This window comes from Peromyscus leucopus, chromosome 10, assembly GCF_004664715.2.
Source record: "Peromyscus leucopus breed LL Stock chromosome 10, UCI_PerLeu_2.1, whole genome shotgun sequence".
Lineage (NCBI taxonomy): Eukaryota > Metazoa > Chordata > Mammalia > Rodentia > Cricetidae > Peromyscus > Peromyscus leucopus.
The window spans coordinates 26,601,778-26,621,002 of record NC_051071.1 but is presented as its reverse complement, the minus strand read 5'-3'; the positions used below and the strand labels follow the sequence as shown (position 1 = coordinate 26,621,002).

At 49.9% G+C, this 19,225-nt stretch overlaps 1 protein-coding gene across 1 annotated transcript; it reads left to right on the top strand.

Moving 5' to 3' along the window:
• Window positions 1-11,934: 11,934 nt before the first annotated feature.
• Igfbp1 (insulin like growth factor binding protein 1) lies at window positions 11,935-16,508 on the top strand. The gene is made up of 4 exons (XM_028870859.2): window positions 11,935-12,493; window positions 13,823-14,007; window positions 14,889-15,017; window positions 15,854-16,508. Exons 1-4 carry the CDS (start codon window positions 12,121-12,123, stop codon window positions 15,983-15,985), a joined length of 819 nt encoding a protein of 272 aa, XP_028726692.1. The 5' UTR covers window positions 11,935-12,120; the 3' UTR covers window positions 15,986-16,508.
• The last annotated feature ends 2,717 nt before the right edge of the window (window positions 16,509-19,225 follow it).

The window sequence follows — 19,225 nt, the reverse complement described above, 5'->3', positions numbered from 1 at the left end:
ATGGGGTTGAAGCACAGAGAATGTTCCAGGAAACTGCCTTCCCAGGGAGGGAAACAGGAAAGTGTTACCAATGAAACATTTAACAGAATCTTAACACCGAAAATGAAAAGAAACACTTTTTGGCAAATGATGAACAGGGGAAGCCAGCTGGGCAGGCAGGTGGCTTCTGCTCAGTGGTTTCAACTCCTTTGGGGGACGAAAGACCCTTTCACAGGGGTCACCTAAGACCATCAGGAAACAGATATTTACAAGATGATTAATAACAGTAGCAAAATTACAGTTATAAAGTAGTAATGGAAATAATTTTATGGTTGGGGGTCACCTCAGCATGAGGAACCTTGTTAAAGGGTCACAGCATTAGGAAGGTTGAGAACCACTGCTCTAGCTGATGAGACATGCTGATTTGGCTATAATATCCCCAATCCAGTCATCTTGATTAAATTTCTCCTCGAAGAGAAAGCCTAGATTAAACCAACAATATTCCTGCATGCAAACTGTTTTTTTAGACATGAATGAAGGCCGCCATAAGCCTTCATATCCGAAGGTCCTGCTTCAGTGGATTTAATTGAGTACAGGTAGAAAATACTCAAGAAGAAAAGAACTGTCCAACGTAGGTAATTTTCAAAGCAGCAGCATGCACGTGAGCATTCAGGGTTTTTCTTATGGTTGTTCCAAACACAATACAGCCCAGCGGTAACTTCCAAGCTGTTTGAATCATCATGCTGTGTTATGAGGAAGCGAGGTTGCCTGGATTCTGCACAAACGCTGCTACGTAAGGAACTTGAATGTCAGTGGATGTTGGAACCTGAGGAGGGTCCTGGAACCGACTGCCTGGAATTAAAAACATTTGTGTTCACCATAGGGCGTGCCCCCTTCCAGTGCCCTTTGAAAGCTCTTCATGTGAAAACACATGACAGCAACAGGTGCTCTGTTGTTTTGTGTTTTCTGTAGTCCTCAGGGCTTCAGACAGATTCGCACAGGCGATTCGCACAGGCCGCGCGCTAGGGCACCATCTGAGGTCACTTTGAGAGCGCTGCCTGCCAGGTTGCCCGTTTTGCTTTCTCCCTCCTTTATGAAGCAATGTCTTGCTCTTGTATTCTTGTCACGAGAGTAACAGTGTCTACTGCACTATTTGGGACATCCCCAAACTGTTAAGGAAGCCATTGTCATTTGGGGGTAGGGGGACTGGAATATTCCAAAAGAAAATGTTATAATTTTGTTTTGTTTTTTCGAGACAGGGTTTCTCTGTGTATGCCTGGCTATCCTGGAACTTGTCCTGCAGACCAGGCTGGTCTCGAACTCTGAGATCTGCCTGCCTCTGCCTCCCAAGTGCTGGGATCAAAAGTGTGTGCCACCACCACCCAGCAAATTTTTTTTTTTTTATTTAAAAAGAAAATGACTTTGATACTCCTTGAGACTGGACAATGCTGTATAGTTATCCGTTGCTACCCATGGACAAAGCCAGTCATCAGCAGCAACCCAGGGGGGTTCTACTATGAAGAGGCCAGGGATGTCCCTGAGTTTTCAGGATCAGACTGGGGAGACTCTGGTCTGGCCCTAGCTAGGAAAAACTAGCAAGGAGAAGTCCAGAGCTGACTAAGGTGTGTGGTGTGGAGGCTCCAGGCCAGGGCATGGTGCATATGACTCATCTAACATAGAGCACATCCAGGGTCTACAGCAGCTTCTCACAGGATAGGAACGCCTTGGGGCCTAATCGGCAGGCAGCCTGAGAGCAATCTGCATTACTCCGTACACCACTGGACTGCGCCTCACCCCCGCCCCCCACTCGACTCCATCTTACTCCCAGAAGCACCCCTCTATACCTACCTGTGTGTCGGACTCCATCTCGTCTTCCCTCTGAAATGGGTGTCCTTGGCAGTGACAGCGCCTGGCTCTTGGAACGAGAGCGCTCAGAAATCCGCCCGGCCACGGAGCCCACTCAGGCCTGGACAGGTGTGAATGAGCACGCCTAATGAGCACGTGGCAGTGCAAGGCGGGGGGTGGGGGGGGAGCGTGCTCCTCACCTTGAGGGTGTGCACCTGGCCAGCTGCTTCTGCGTGCGCCTGGGTATGAGCTTAGAACAGCCCTGGATTCTCACAGCCAAGGGTTTTCAGGGCCCCCCAATCCAAAGAGAACAAAGACACTCCCGCATTCAGACAAGCCGAGAGCCACTGGCCAGCGCTAGACTTCCAAGCAGGTCTGTGGCAGAGGACCCTCCCCTTCTTTCCCGCCAGTGACTCTCAGAGTTGAGTTGCTGGAGCCCAGAGCACTGGGCCAGCCGAATTCCTGATGAACCTGATCAGCATGGGTCTCATAATCACATTTCTAAGGATGTGCAGATGACCCTGGGTGGAGCCACCTTGTCGCCTCTGCACCAGTGAATGATTATGGGTACCGCTGAGGGTAGCAACTGAGTCAATCCCGGCCTGCACCAGCGCTGAGCTTCCAAAGGGATTATGAGTCCTTGAGAGGGACTTTGCATGGGCGTGAGACGTGGGTCTTCAAAATAGGCGGGCACACTAGTAAGTCTCCGCACGGTGGAGCCTGAGGTGCCTGGGACAGCAGACGACAGAAGATGGTTTTAATGTTTCTCAGACTTGCCTTGAACTCTTACCCTTTAGACCCTGGAGGAGCTGAGACTACATGTGTGTGCCTCTGGGCCCAGCCAACTGTTTTAAACTTACCCCCTGCCTCCCAGGTACCCAGATATTACTATTTTGATTAAGCTATCTTTTTCATTTTTTATTTGTTTTCTCACTATGTAGCCTTGGCTGGCCTGGAATGCCCTGGGGTTGAGATGGAAGATGTATAACACCACATTGAGCTGGAATCTCTTTTTTTGAATATGTGATTATATATCTAATTTTCAAATGATAACACATTGTGCTGTCTATTCTATAACCGTTCTCATTTGACAAATAAGGGTCTTTTCTATAGTAAACATCTTTATCTACATATGCATACAGATGGAACACACATGTACCTGCACACATGTTCACACACACATTACTGCAAAGTGTTCTTTTCTTTAGATGTATTCTAATGTTCTCCATCTGTATCTTTTCTGGCTGTTCGTGTCATCTAGTCTGGCACTTAGAAATAATAACACTCCACAAAACTAAGAGGCAACTCAGTCTGATTGCCCTGTGGCATGTTCAAGCACATAGGATTGCTTCAAAGTCAGGCAAACTTTGAGACTCACAGCCCATGGATGACAACTTGTACCCCCAGAGGGCTATACCTCCAGAGCCCCACCAGCAAGACAGCGCTCAGCAGCAGCAGCATGCAGCGCAGACACCTGCAGCGAATTAGCCAGCCTTGCTGCGCTTTGTACAGGACAGAGGAGCCCCACCTAGTCTCCTGTGGTCTCCTTCTTGCTCACCAAAGCCTCAGGAAGACCTGTCTTGAGGGGCCTTGGTCTCTCTCATCATAGATGCAGCCCCTAAAGCGAGGCCTGGAGGGTGGGTGTGTACACTACAGCCTCAGTTCTGTCCCTGCCCACAGGCCGGGTGCTGAGTCCGAGCGATGCCCCACAGCTGTCCGCATGCATAGGGGTTTCAAGGCTGGAAAAGCCCTCATGTGCCACCTCATGTGTTTTTCTGAGAGAGGAGATCTCCACAGAAACCCTCCACATCTTAGTGACGAAGCACAGGGAAGCAGTGATCGCCTAACACACAAACAGTAGCAAGGGTGAAAAGCCGCATGCTAGCCTCGAATGTCCCAGGGTCTTAACGCGGTGCTAAGGGTCCCTAATCAGTCTCCAGCAGTGAACCCCACCCTCCGACCCCCTTCCCTCATTAAGAGGTGGATAAACTGCTTTGCTCTGGAGAGTGTTGGGAGACAGACTATATTGAAGGACAACCTCTCATGGATGGCCACTAGCTTCCGGTTTCAGTCACATTTGGTCTCTATGTAAATAATGTTTTGAGATTGCCTAAAGGTGCACTTCTGGGCTGTTTCCATCAAGGGGCTTTAACTTTTTGGCTGCTATCTTTAGGAGCAGTGGGAGAAGCATAGTAGGACCATCCTTCTGAGAAGAAGGAAGGAAGAGAAGGAGGGAGAAGGGAGGAAGGAGTGAAGGAATGAAAGCTACACCACTTAGCTCTAGTTCACATGTCCCTGAAAAGATCATTGTAATGAGCACATATTAATTTTAAATAGTAAAGTTCCCTGTCTAGTAAACCTGGTCTTGGTCTTCCCTGCTCTCCAGGCTCTGCTCCCTAATGTGACTGAGTAATGTGTTTCTGGACATGTTCTTGAGTGTCAGACAAAGCCCCTGTGTCCACCATTGGCCTTAACAGTCCGAGGCAAGCACCAGTCAGACCACATGACAAGTGTTTGTCATAAGTACGACAGGTGGCCCCAGAACTGGCCTTCAGAGATAGCTGTGTCTTGGTCCCTCCAGCTAAAATCGGCATGCAGAGGGACTTCTCATGGAACTAAGAAGTAGGTCTTCAAAGTAGGCAAGGACACTGGTAAATCTCGGCATGGTAGAGCCTGGGTTGCCTGGGGAGAGCAGAAGATGGAGGTAGAAGGGACAGGTGGCCCATCTACCCAGGTCTTCCAGGGTGGGGGCCTGTGGTGTCCCAGGGGATGAGAAAACGTGATGACATTCCTTGAGACCAATTCAAAACACGGTCCAGTCTGAGGAAGAAAATAGTGACCTAGCTACCTACAACAGCCACCCCTGTCTTCTAGAAGGTGAACATGACCTTTTAGGGCTTAATGATTTTCTACCCCAAGGGTTGATACACACACACACACACACACACACACACACACACACACACTTTTGTAGCAGGTACTAGTCAATTTACCAAAGGATAAATTAAAGAAAAGACATGTCAAATAATTTGTGCAAGGTTGTAGGGATGTTACGACCCTGTCTAGCCCACCCAGTCCTCAGTCAAGCACAAGGCTTAACACACAAGGCCTCGAAAGGTCTTCTATAGTCTCTCAACCTTCTGACCCCATGGTTTCTTTCCTTAAAAATGCAATTAACACATTACCTAACATTATAATATAATGATTTGATATGGTTTCGGCAGAATTTATAAAAATCACTTTTTAAAAGTGGTCAGTATGACAAACGTTCTCAGTGACTAGTCATACATAATTCCTATTGCACTAATGGCTAATGGGATGAAAAGCTTGCCTGGCTTTCACACTCGCTGCCTGGAAGGGATAACATGCGCTGGATTCTCTTGGAACACACCAAAATAGTTCTTGCTATTTTAATACCCAGAAAGTTGAATTCACATATCTGCCTCAAAGAGAGAAAAAACTATGATGGATTTGAAAGTCGGAAAAATGAGCTTTATACCCTTTTCCATGAGCTGTGTGTCCTTCTGCCCACAGTCAGTCCTCCTCATCACCGTGTCTCCTTTATACTTTTTAAGAATTTTTCTTCTTTATACTTTTTTAGAATTTTCTTCCGAATACAAATACCCTATAGGCTAGGATCCTCATACAGGGAGGGCATGCTGTTTGTTTCCATCCCCCCCCAACACCCAACCTTAGCCGTTGTTTGGGGTTGGGGGTTGTTTGTTTCTTACCAAACACATCCATTATCCTTGAAAACTCCACTCCTCCCTCCCCTAAAGGGATGGCTTTAGGGGAGATTGGGATCAGAGGGCTTTGTGAGCTGCTGGCTCTGAATGTGGGCATGTATCAGAGCCCTGGACACGTGTTAAAATAGAGTGACGGGCACATCCCTGGAAACCAGGCTTCGGGGCTGGCCTTGCTATCCAGCTCCTGGTGGCTTTGTACTGCTTAGAGCTCCATACATTACAGATGTGAGTGATCAGGGGTGCCTGTCCCCAGGAAGAGAAGGACGATGGAAGATTGTATACTATCCTTGTGCCTGGCACTTATTATTGCTCTCTTAAACTAATCTTAACACACCCTCAGCTTCACTGGGGAAGGGGATGTCAATCCCGAGCCTGAGTTGAGGTCTTTTGGAGTCCCTGAATGCTGGTCCTAGGCCTGCTCCTCTCCCTCTGTGCTTCGGGAGTATAGGGGTGAGCTATTCCCCCTCACCCACCCTTTCTTCCAGACCGCACAGCGGTGCCTTTCATCTGTCCAGGAGGTAAGGGCAGCAGGCCAGGCCTTTGCATGGGTTTACATCATCCCCATGTTGATCATGGACTGTGGGCAGAACATCATTCTGTGTTTTCCCCTCAGGTTCAAAACAACCTCTCTGTGGAGGTTTCCCCTGGGTTGCAGCACTTTTCCCCTTTGAAAGTTCCCCCTTTGCCCTTGACCTTTGTATCATTTCCCCAGATTGCCTAACTCTGTAGCTGCCTGTGTGTAAGCAGCACCCTGCATGAAGGCAGAACTGGGAACAGCGTGTGATGGATGGGAGGCCTTCCACGCTTTCATCATCTCCAGGCCCCCACGGCTTCCATCAGCGACAGCTATCAGCTATCAGCTCACATTTATTCAGCAGCCATGTTGCCCAGGGTCCCTTCAGCTCCTCCTCACAGCCTTGGTGTGCGATGCACTGGGGGGGAGGAAATCCGAGGTGAAAATGCAGACTTTTGCTCCCATGGGACCTCCCTCTTCTGGTGCTAATGAAACTGTCAGAGCTGAGGTTTTCACGTGTGGTATTCCACAGTGTTGCAGAAGCTGGCAAAACAGAAAGGCAGAGGTGTGAAGATCACTGAGGGAGATGCTGAGTGTGGCCGTTCACACAGCGCCCTCTGGAGTACGGACCGGGATTGCCGCGCCAATGTCTCTGTCGACTTTTCTCAATGCCTTTCCGATGTAGCATGCTGAATTTACAGAAACAGAGCAGGAGGGGAGTGCCTGTGTGTGCAGGAAACACACAGGCTTTGATGTGGATAAAGTGGGAGCTTCACCCTAGCTGCTCATACTGAGACCTGCTAGCACCTGAGCGCCCCCTCTTGGCACCCGCAAGACACTGGACAGGCAGGGTGGCACCTGCTTGCAATCACAGCCCTTGGGTGGCAGGAGGATCAGGAGCTGCAGGCCAGCGATGGCTATGTAGTAAGTTCAAGGACAGCCTGAACAACGTGAGACCCTGGCCCAATAAAACAAAACAATGAAAACAACAACACCATCAGAAACCCAAACCCCAAACAAAACCAAAACATTGTTCTCCTGTTCTGGTAGCCTGGTTGCTCCCAGCCTGCCATTCAAGAATCTTAGATCTTGGAAGGAATGATTACTTATAGGACACCATCACGTCCCTGGTGATTACTCCAAATTCAAGTTTTCCCACCCTTCTTAAGGCTTTCCCACGGTCAGCGTGCTTAGACCCCTGGGCGTCCTATGCGTTCAGGCAGAGAGAATTGCTGGCTCTTCTCTGGGCACACTGAGCTTGGTGGGTTCTCCCACCTTCTGCTGTCTCTCTCTGTCACGGCACCCCAACCTTCACAGCTTGGAGGATCTCGCTTTCCCCCACAAGACCAGCGGTGGCATCGCCTTGTCCTTGAAGTATCCAGACATCCTGGACGCTCTCTTCCTTCCTGTCACAGGCAGCACAGGATGAACTCAGGAGCCCTCCCTAGGCTGCCAGCTTGCTGGGCTGTGAGCATGTTAGATCGTGACTCTGTTTGGGATGTCCTCTCACTTCTCTTTCCTAAGCCCCACTCTGTCCTCCTCACCCAGAAGACAGTTCTCTCCGCTCTACTGTGTGGTGAGGAAAGGCCTGCAGACAGATACTTAGGGAACAGACATCTAAGAAGCTGGGAAGGGTTATTTATTAAGCGGCGCTGTTTACCGTTTGAGAAAAGCCACGAGGTACAACAAAACCCACTATAAGAGTTTATTAAGGAAAGGGAACAGAAGGGTGTGCACAGGCCTATGGAATGACCATGCAGGAAAAGGGGGGAGGAATAGGTGGAACCCGCTTTTATAGGTACCCTCCCCCACATGCACATATGGGGCTTACGTAGCTATGCGCATAGATTACATGACCACATTGCATGCAGATTACGTGATCACACAGGGTGATCCTACAGTGCACGGATCATGTAGGATGTAAAGCCCTAGGATGACTAAGCATCGTGTGCGGTCAGTCATGTAGCTGGAGGAGTGGCTAGGAATTCTAACAGGGAGGAAGGGTCGGTCATCTGCCATGTGAAGCCACAGGAGTCTTGAAAGACAGCTTCTGTGGGGGGACGAAACACTATGGACAAAGACATAAAGTTAACGGAAATTCCAGTGTGAAAATGCAGAGCTAGAGTGTGGAAATGAAATTGAGTTGTTCACAGTGAATAAGTGAGGGGGGCATCTCACTGGAAAATGAGCGGGGTTTCCCAGGTTCAGGATTAGAGCTAGGCAACAGAGGTGGCTGAGTCAGGCTGTGACTCAGGAGCAGGGCTAGTCACCCTACCCCACGCAGCAGAGGCCAGTGAAACTGGCTGTCCACATGGGCCTGGGGGTGGGATGGGGAGCTGGCTTCCTTTGTGTTGACAGAGTTGGGAGTCAAAGTGGCATTTGGTGGCTGTTTGGTGTGTGTGCCGGTGAGCTAAGCAATGGAAACATTTGGGAAATCGATCGTTGGAGAGAAAGAAGAGCCACTGTGTACAAGAGCAGTGATGATGGACAACTGAATGCATGCTGGGCAAGTACACAGCAGAGTAAACTCTTTAGGGCCCAGGCTCCCGCCTGGCACACAGTTGTCCCAAATATTTGTCAGCGTTTTGCCTTCCCTGTGTTTCATTAAGGAAACATTTCAAGGGAGGACAGTGATTACAAGTTGAGGCAGTCAAAGGGAAACTTCAGAGCACAAATTCCCCTTCCAGAAGTAAAATTATTTAGGGACTTAACATTCAAGCTACTCATTTAAAATAACTTACAATGAAATGTTAGGGGCTGGAGGGATATGGTGTACTGTTCTTGCAGAGGACCTGGATTCAGTTCCCAGTCCCCATGTCGGGTGGCTCACAACCACCTGGAACTCCAGGGGGATCTGACGCCCTCTTCTGGACTCCAAGGGCACCTGCACTCACATGCACCCAAAACCCTTCTGCAATACACACAATCAGAAATAAACCCTTCTTAAAAAAAAAAAACAAAACGAATGTTTATTTAAAATAAAAATGTTGTAAAATGGGAATCATTTGATCAATTTCTTAACAAGGTACTGAACTTGGGGCACCTTTGTCAGAGAGGGGAAAAAGGCATAGCTGGGCATGGGAGCACACTATTGTGATCCTAGTATCCAGGAAGCTAAGGCAGGAGGATTGCTATATGTTTGGGCCCAGTCCAGACTGTGTAGTGAGATCCTGTGTCAAACAAATAAATTGACGAATAAACAAAAGTCGTGAGAGACACACTCATGAGATGGTGAGTGTCTGGGAGGAGGCTTGTCGCCTGATCTTCCTCCAGTTGCTCTGGCAGATGTTGATCCAGCGGCGTTTCTTCGCGACGGTCCAAGTTGAACAAAAGCCGGCTTTGCAAAGTTCAGTCACTTTTAGGAGGCCAGGGAGCCAGGGGATGGGTAGCAGGGTAATTCCATATTCTTTCCTTCAGGCCTGGGGAATCGAACACAGGGCCTTGTGCCTATCGGGGAAGCCTTCTGTCCCTCACCTATATCTGCAGGCAGTGTGATTGTACTTTATATAGCATAAGCACATGGTGCGGATTCAGAAGGCTAAGGAAGGTCATAGGAAAAACCAACGTGTCCTCGGGCTCCTAAATCATGCCCTGCCCCGGTAGTCATCCTGCCCATTGTCTGCATTCTTCTCAAGACATTCAACGCATTGAGGGTCACAGCTGCTCCTGTGCACTGGCGGCGGTGGCCTATGTCCTCCCCTCCCAATGTTTCTTCGTATGGAGGTTTTCCTTCTTTGAAGAATGCCTTTATCGGAAAGGTTTCCCATCAGGAGACAGAATTATCCGTCTGACTGTGGACGTTTAGGCTGTGTGGGGGACAGCTTCAGAGTGAGCTCTCACCATCTGTAGCCACCGGCTTGCACAGTCCTCTGGCGCCTGGGCTTCAGACTCCCTTTCTCTTCCCAGCCAGCTCCTTCAGTGATGTCCCCAGGCTGTGCAGTGGCGGCAGCAGAAGCTGGTACACCTCCCCTGTCCCTCTCTGCGGAGTCAAGAAGGGTGTATCTGTGGTTGGATGTGAACGATCAGCCTGTGCCTGTTGCCTATTGCTGTGTGGTGGAGTTGCGTTCTGAAAGCCTCCACCCCTCCAGGGACTCTCCCTCAGCCCTTTACCTGGCATAGTCCTCCCCATTCCTCACCTCCCACCCTTGAGTCCTCTCTCTTGTCGAGGGTTCTGCTGCTCACTGTGACCCACGGGCCCATCTTTCTGGCCCTTGGTGCTATACTGCTTATCTGTCAGGGCTGTGGCTGTACTTAGCGTTCACGAACCAGTCTGTCACCGTTGACATCTCCCCTCACACCGGCTCCGTGGCGGGCCACCTGCACTGGTTCCTTTGAACGGAAGAATGACTGTTAGGAGTGATGCATCAGTGGGCGTGTGTTTAGAGTGCTCTAGTCAAATCACCCAGAAAGCCATTTCCCGGAGGCTCAAATACAGGGAGCAGTCATGAACTGCTGGGTAACAGGGATGTGAGTTTCTGTCCAGGGCGTTCCGGAGCAGTCTCTGTGACCTTGACCTGAAATCTCTCCCGCAATCTTTGTCTTCGATGTCCTCCTCTTGAGCCAGGGGCTAACGTTGAGGTCTCCAAGGCCTCAGGTCTGAAATACCACTCTTAAAGACCTTGAGGGGCTGGACTGGTATATAAGCGGTGGTGGGACGCTGGGGCAGTTTGCAGGATTCCACCCCACTCCAAACCAGTACCATGGAGGGTTAACAAGAAGATCCAAGCCATCGCTGGAGGCCAGTTGTTCTGAGTTAGCATCTGCGTCAGGAGGCAGAGGTGAAGGTAGGTGGGAGGTGGGATCTAGATCTGGTACACAGAAGACTCTCAGAGGCCAGGGGGGTGCTGATCAGTTTACTCTGGGAGGTTTGGGGGAGCTTCCAGGGTATGTCCCATTTCTGATCATCCTTAAAGGTTTCTAAGTTTTCTTTGCAGTATAAAAGAATGAAAAATGGCAGCTGGGTGGTGGTGGCGGCGGCAGCGGCGGTGGCCCACGCCTTTAATGCCAGCACTCGGGAGGCAGAGGCAGGCAGATCTTTGTGAGTTCAAGACCAGCCTGGTCTGCAGAGGAAGAGCCAGGAAAGGCGCAAAGCTACACAGAGAAATCCTGTCTCAAAAAAAAAAAAAAAAAAAAAAAAAAAAAAACAAAAAACAAAAAAAAACAAAAAAAAACAAAAAACAAAAAAGAATGAAAAATGGGAAATGGGTCAGAGAAAGCTGTCATACTTGATCACTGATAAGCATCTCATCCAAGCTAGAATGTTAGACAGAGATAGCTTGGCTCTGACTTCACAGCCACACAGAACAGGTTCCTGAGGCCCTGGGTCTCTCTCTTCTTTGGAGAGGGCCATTACGCTTTCGGAGTTGAAGCCCTGACAGTCCTGAGGTGAACTATAGATTTCTTTTCTTGCTGGCTAGGGGCTTCTCCGCGAGGAAGGAGAAGCAACTGTGGGCTTTGTTAGGGAGAATCCCACTTCTATCCCCCCCCCCCTTTGGGGCCTGACGCCTTCTTGGCTTAACCCGTCCTTTCTTAGGCGCGCCTTGAGTCCACTTGAAGGGCCTGGTCGGCTAGGTCTTTGATGCCCCTTGAGCAAAAACAAATGCCCTCCCCCACCTGGCTACCATCTTGCTGTTAGAATTGGACTTCAGCTCCTGTCCTAGTTCATCACATCAGGACAAACATAGTAGGAAACTGGATCCCTTCCCCCCTCCACCCACGCCCCCCTCCACCCACGGTTTGCGCAGAGCTCACAAGCAAAACAAACTTATTTTGAACACTGGGATCCTAGCACGCTGCCCCGACAATCATTAACCTGTGCCCCTGAGCCAGCCCTTCATAAGGCTCTGGCTACAACCAGCCAGCATCGTCCACTGCCTGCCACCACACAACCAGCGAGCAGTGAACACCGCACACGGCCATCTGCCCAGAGAGCTGTGACCACCGTCGTCACTACCACCTGCCCCGAGAGTTGTGAGCACCGAGCCGCGGCTGCCTGCCTACAAGGTCTCATCCACTGCCGGCTGCGCTGGGGTTGCGATGCCTGAGTTCCTCGCTGTTGTTCCTTGGCGCTTCCTGATCCTCCTAGCCTTCCAAGTTGGCGTGGCCACTGGAGATGCACAGCCATGGCGCTGTGCGCCCTGCACTGCTGAGAGCCTGGGGCTCTGTCCACCCGTGCCCGCTTCGTGCCCCGAGATTTCCCGGCCTGCCGGCTGTGGCTGCTGCCCGACATGTGCCTTGCCACTGGGTGCCGCCTGCGGCGTGGCCACGGCTCGCTGCGCCCAGGGGCTCAGCTGCCGTGCCCTGCCAGGGGAACCTCGTCCCCTGCATGCCCTCACCCGCGGCCAGGGAGCCTGTGTACCAGAGCCTGCTGCCCCCGCTACGAGAACCGTGTCCAGCTCCGAGCTCGAAGGTACTGCAGCCCCTCTCTACCTCTAGGTCTCTTGGCTGGGACACACACGTACTGCCTAGGCCCAGCAGAGGCCCATCCCGAGTCTATTAGTGGGTGGGACAAAGACACTCCAGGCCCACTAAAAGCTTTGTGTGTGCTGGAGTGGGGGGAGAGTATCCGAGGAAGGGTGGTCCAAGCGCCCAGTGCTTAGTGGAGAGCTGGGAAGAACGTTCACAGACTAGTAGTACTTGGTGTCTCAGCGGGGTGAAGGGAGCGATGGAGCTGCCAGGAGGGTGGGGTGCCGGCCCAAGCACATAATGCCTCCTCCTGGGGGTCCTGCCCTTAGCAGTTCAGTGGGTCAAGGGTCCAGGAAGGTTTAGGATGGAAGCCCTCCCGCTGCCCCCAGGGGGTTTGCAATGTCCTTTGTAGCATATATCCTGCCACACAGTATGTGCTTCCCAGATGTTTACAGAACATAATGTGAAAATTTAGGCCCGAACCTTCGCTCCCATTCATTGCTATAGACAAACAGTGTTTGATGTGTATGTTGCCTGCTAGGAACCTGACAATCAGGTTCTTTCCTGAATTTAAGCACTGGTTTGTTTGTAGTAGGAAGTTTGGGAAATGCCTCTTCCTCTGCTCCAGCCCCTATCTCCCCATCTGGGCTACATGCACGTCCTGTGTGGGTGTGGAGGAGCCCCGTGGTTCCATACTCTGATGGGAAGCTGTACTGCAAGCATGTGACCCGTTGGAGTAAATGAAGTTAGAGCTACCCCGGAGGTCCTCTGAAATGGACACCCGCCTCCATTGTTTCTCCCCATGAGCCTTTCCAGGCTCTGTCTGCAAGGTGGCTAATGATGTCCTCCTCTGTGAGGGGATGCACAGAGGTGACCGTGTGTGGGAAAGCAGGATTCCCAGGAGCGAGGAGGGTGGTGGTCTGGGTAGGGAAGGCTGTATTCCAGACCTTGCTTCTAACTCAATTACACCGGTTCCTGAGACTCCTTTTGTGGAGTGGAGAGGAGAGCCAAGGGGTCGGGTCTCATCACTAGTGGGCTCAGGCATTGACCCTAGTCCTTGGCTTCTTCAGGGTTATATTCTTGCCCTTCCCTCACCAAATTGTGCATGATGCTCCCTCTGCCCTGGGGCTTCCTTGCCCTGCCTCTTCCTGACATATACTATTTTCCCAGAAAAGAATTAGTATTGCTATTTGGTCATAATTGTTGCCAAAAGCCATTGGTGAAAAATCCGATTTCACCAGGGCCATTCTAGATCGGTTCTAAGGAGAAGTAGTGACTGGGCACAGGAACGATACCCCCAGGGTCTCATGGATTTGCGGTGCTTGCTTTGCAGAGGCAAAGGCTACTGTAGCCCCTGAAGATGAGCTTCCCGAGAGCCCAGAGATGACAGAGGAGCAGCTATTGGAGAGCTTCCACTTGATGGCCCCCTCCAGTGAGGACCGGCCCATCCTGTGGAATGCCATCAGCACCTACAACAGCATCCGGGCCCGAGAGATCGCTAACCTCAAGAAATGGAAGGTGAGACCCTCCACTCGGACCCTTAGGCTTATCTCTAAGTGAAGATGTTGGGCTAGAGAATTTCTGAAAGGCACTGAGCACCCTGAAGCTGAGCATGGAGGAACAGCTACTCCCATTCCTGCTGTATTTTTGCCTCTTTAAAAAACATGGCAAAATACACAGAGCATAAAATTGGCCGTTTTCGATCTAAGTGTCCTTGTCCATAAGTGCATCCAGCAATTGTTGCCACCGTCCAGCCCCACAGTTTTTCCAGCCTCCAACTCTCAATCCAGCAAGAACTTCTCTAGTTTAATGGCTGGTTTCAATTTGATCACTTGGGGGCGACAGAGAACCAAAGTTAGAGGCCTTTAAAAAAGTACACTCAACGGAGCGAAAGGGACACTTTAGAATTTCATCTGGAAATTATGGAAAGAATAAGAAATCTCATTCTGATCTCAAGCTATCCAGAGGAGTGCCTTGCTCCACAATCAACGTGGCATATGTTAATTGCAAGGACAGTTGTTCGAAAATCTAGATATTTCTGATGCTAAATTCCACATACAGAGATTGAGCCCACTGTCATTCCAACTAGAGTGCAGGTGCCCAAACTACTCAGCAGATGGCATGGGTTGGGAAGCATTGTAGACCATTGGCTAGGTTCTTGCCAGGATGTCGCTAATCAGGTCTTTAAAAAAAATGCCACCCAGTGAGGATGTGGATGGTGTTCCCATCCTTTGCCTGCACCACAGCTCAAGCCTGAGACCAACTTGTCCCACTCACAGATGGGAAAAAATACCTGGGGACATCATATGTTTGACCCACATCCCTAGATGTCCCAGTCATTGTCTAAAATGATAAATCTCTCTTCTTGTATCCGTACTAATATACAATGATTCTTCTAGGAGCCCTGCCGACGAGAACTCTATAAAGTGCTAGAGAGATTAGCCGCAGCCCAGCAGAAAGCAGGGGATGAAATCTACAAATTTTATCTGCCAAACTGCAACAAGAATGGATTTTATCACAGCAAACAGGTAGGTGGCTTTGCTCCTGCTGCTTCTTATCTGCTAGCTCGGCTCCTCCACATTCAGTAAAGCCTCACGGTTTTTACGTCAAATGATTTCCTGGCACAAGTACACAAGGTGGATGGCTTTTTCACGTGAGATCCCTCCCTGCACAGTTGGGAGAAGCTAGTGCTTAGAAAGAGGTGTGGGATGGACGAGGAGCACTTCGGGCCCCTAGAGGGGGCTGAGCATTAGTGTGATGAGTGAGGAGCACCTGAGCTAGTAGGGAGGACTACCTTCATGCAGATCAACAGAGATGGGTGCTCCAAATGCTGACACTCAGGTTTCAGTTCCTTGCAACTAGAGGAAAGGGACACGGTCCACTTAGGAGACAGACATCCCACTTTCTCTCTTCCCACAAACAAAAACAAACTCTGTAGTAAAATATAGTAGGGCTTTGTGCTATGCCCAGTAATAAATGGGATCCAGCAAGTCAAGGCTTAATTTTAAGGATCCTTTAGGACTCAGAGAAGTTCAGGTTCTGGGATTTCATTCAGAAAACCCGAGGTCTAGGCCCAGCCGAGTGATCGAGGTGGTTAATCAAAGAGGTCCATTGCCGGGCTCCTTTGCCATCAAGGCCATGGAGCAGATAATTGTGAAAACACTGTGCCGTTTAACAAGTGTGTGAGACCATTATCCCATGTGCCACACAGCACGTGTCTCCATTTCGTCATGACCACCAGAAGGGCATTGACATTGCTGAGTCTTAGCCAGCAGGTGGCTGTGCGGTGCTCAGCCTCACTCAGGGACAGGGTGGCCAGAGCTCTCACCACCTGCTGCTCCTGACCTTGCCCCTGTCTTTACAGTGTGAGACATCCCTGGATGGAGAAGCGGGGCTCTGCTGGTGTGTCTATCCATGGAGTGGGAAGAAGATCCCTGGGTCTCTGGAGACCAGAGGGGACCCCAACTGCCACCAGTATTTCAATGTACAAAACTGAAGACTTCCACACATGTTCTCTCACACCAAATATTTAAGTATATAGTATATTTATACTCTGGAGCACACCATTTTATATATGTGTATATGTATATATCCAGGAACTACTTTTTATACTCCACATACTGCTTGATATATGAAGTTGGTTCATATTTATTCACTGTAAGTTTACGTTTTTCTACACAGTTACTTGTGCTATATTAATTTATATATCATGAAGCACTTCTCACCACCATATATGTAAATACTACGTCTCAGCTATTCCAAGGTCCATTCTTCTGTTTTGAAAGGGCAGAGTGATACTGCCCAGAACATGCACAAGTCAGTGTGAGGTAGAGAGTTTTCCGGTGGGTTGAAGGAAGAAAGTTAGCCAGGGATCTCCTCTCTGCATCCCACAGATCTGTGTCTCATGCCTATTTGCCAGGAAAGTTAAGATGCTGACTATGTAATCAAAGCTAAACGTGGAAACCTGCATCTGGTTTGTTTTTAAATGCACATCTGGAATAAATACTCTACCTGGAAGTCCTGTTGTCCCTGTGGAGTCCCAGCCTCATCTTTGTTCCTGCGATCTCTTTATCTTTCACCCACAGCTGGCTCTGAGTCTGCTTTGGGGAGAGACAGCGTGATAGATGGTGCTTTGATCGTGTGGCCCCATTGTCAAGCAGCACCAGGCCTCTGTCTGGGTCACACTAGGGATCCCTTCCCCTCTCAGCCCATCTCTTTCTCCGCAGAGTCCTCAGCCTCTCCCCTCCTTAACACTCTTCAACTTACTAATAGGCCCAGGTTTCCTCTAGCTGGAATACAGGTACAGACAAGTAGTCACTGGCTTCTTGTGCTTTTGAGACAGGGTCTTACTGTGTAGCCCAGGCTGGTCCAGAAGTCACAGCAAATCCCCTGCCTTAGGCTTCCAAATGCCCAGGGCCACCATGTCCAGTAATTGGATTGCTTTTGTTCTCGAGCCTTCTCCCCCTCTCGGAGTCACCATCCACCTTTGCCACAGCTGGACAGCAGCCCCTGCCCCTCCCTCTAGTTTCCAGGCCAAAGCCCCAGCCCCAGCCCCAGCTGTCTTCTCCATCGCCCATTTCTCGAAACTGACCCAGGTGGCCGGTCAGAAGCCATCTTGCCTGATGCTTGCCCCTCCCCCTGCTGACTGTTCCTGGCCTCTTGCTGTTTCCCATCTTTCCACAGCGTTTCATGTCAGATTATTCCACTCAGGCTGCCTGCAGCCCTGCCTGCTAATGTCTGAAAGGGAAGCTGAGGCTTCTTCACTGCCAGACATCTCCCACTTCCCTATGTGTGAAGGTCACTGGGCACAACAACCTTTAGGATTGGTGATGGCTAACTCCTAGGGTTGGAGGGCAGCGGAGGAGGGTGAAGGCAGAGAGTCAGAGGAGCGTCTAGCTGGGAGGTTGGGAGAAGCAGCAGATGAAGAAAGAGCAAGAGGAAAAGCAGGTGGGCACGAGTCCTTGAAGGGCTTACAACATTTAAAGAGGACTTGCTCACAGTATTATTACCTTGCCACAGAGCCAGAGCCAGTAGGGTGCACACATCTGTCTATGACCTGTCTTCTGTTGGTATTTAACTATCTGTCAGCTGTCTCTCTAGCTCTTTATCTTTTATATGGCAAATGAACTCAGGGCCTCATACTTACAAGGCAAGTGTTCTGCCCCCAGCCATCTCCTTAGCTCCACCAGTTTATCACTTAACAACCATCTCTCTCTGTAGTACCCAGCACTTACTTACTCTTCAACCATCTATTTGTCTGACTTTGAATTCCATCTGTCCATCCATCCATCCATCCATCCATCATCTGTCCATTCACCTACCAGTCAATGGTGATTCATTGTGAAGAATTGGTTCATGTGCTAGGGAAGGCTGAGAAGTGCCAACATCTACCACAGGGAAGCTGGTACTGTGATCCATCTGAGGCTGAAGACCTGAACACCGGGGACTTGATGGTGTAATTTCTACTTTAAGGGTCAGAGAAGATAAACGCCAGGTAGGAAGGAAGAATCCTCCCCCTTTTATTTTATTCAGACTCTGAGCAGATGGCACAATCTGCAGCTAATGTAGGTGGTGGTGGTGGTGGGTGTCGGGGAGTCAGTGTGCACATCTCATCTGGAGACACTCACAGATATATCTGAAATGATGTTAACTTTGTACACATCGTGGCCTGGTCAAGTTGATATGAGGAAATGACCATCACAAGCATGGACAGGTGAAAGGTCAGAGGTGAAGGGGTGAGGGCAAGGAAGGGTGTGTGAACTGGTAGGTCCAGGGAGGTTAGCCCAGTGGGTTTATGAAGATGCATCACCATGTGGCCCACACCTCTGCCATGGCACCAAAGGGCCTGCTAAGTTTCTGTCCTGGATTCCTAGAGGCTCAAACACGAGGGTGACACTCTGGATCTGGCTTCAGGGCACGTGGTGGCCAGTGTATGCTCCCCCTCCACCTCAAGTGAGTTCAGTGTGCATTGTTGAAGTGTCAATCAGCACAGCACTCCAAGGGTACTGCCCTCTGAATTTTCTTGGTTCCCACCCTGTGGTCATACTGTACACCCCCAGATCTCCAAACACTCATAGAATCAATTTGCTGTTTGTTGTGTCCAACTCTGTGATCACTTAGGATGTCTGTTGGATGACTTTAAACATGACTCTAGACAGGCAATTACTGTATGTGGTTTGATGCCATGGTCCCAGGATGTACTTGAAATTATTTTGGCAAGGGACAGTTGTGCCAAAGCCAGAGAGGGACTGAGGTACCAGGAGCCCTCCCAGCATCCTTTGGGGGTCCTCTTCCTTTTCTGGATTCGGTTCACTTCCCTTCTCCAAGCACCCAGTAGCCGAAAGGCTAGTGACTTGTAGGATGTGCCCATCTTACCATTCACATCATGTACCTGGGGAAGCTGCTCTGAAGACCTGAGGCCCAAACTGGAGAGGCAAAGACCAGACTGTCATGGAGACAGCCTACTTTAACTGTCTAGATCATAATAACCACCCACACAACCCACTGGACCCAGATGGTCCTCTGTATGTGGCCTGATGCTGTGTGGATGTCAGAGAAGGCCACAGCAACTGTCCCACTGAGATTCTTTTGTTAGAGTTGGACTCAGCTATGTCTAGTAATGTTCATGACATCTTCTACTATGTCTAGAAGATTCTACCACACGGAGTAATCTCGCCAGTGACTCAAGACCCAGATGCAAACAAAAGGAGCTGGGCATTTTTTTTTTAAATGATAA

Bases quoted from the DNA above. Each gene is read 5' to 3' on its own strand.
- Igfbp1 (XM_028870859.2), top strand. From the start codon at position 12,121: ATGCCTGAGTTCCTCGCTGTTGTTCCTTGGCGCTTCCTGATCCTCCTA. The intron at 12,494-13,822 runs GTACTGCAGCCC...CTTGCTTTGCAG, and splicing joins GTCCAGCTCCGAGCTCGAAG to AGGCAAAGGCTACTGTAGCC. The intron at 15,018-15,853 runs GTAGGTGGCTTT...CTGTCTTTACAG, and splicing joins GATTTTATCACAGCAAACAG to TGTGAGACATCCCTGGATGG.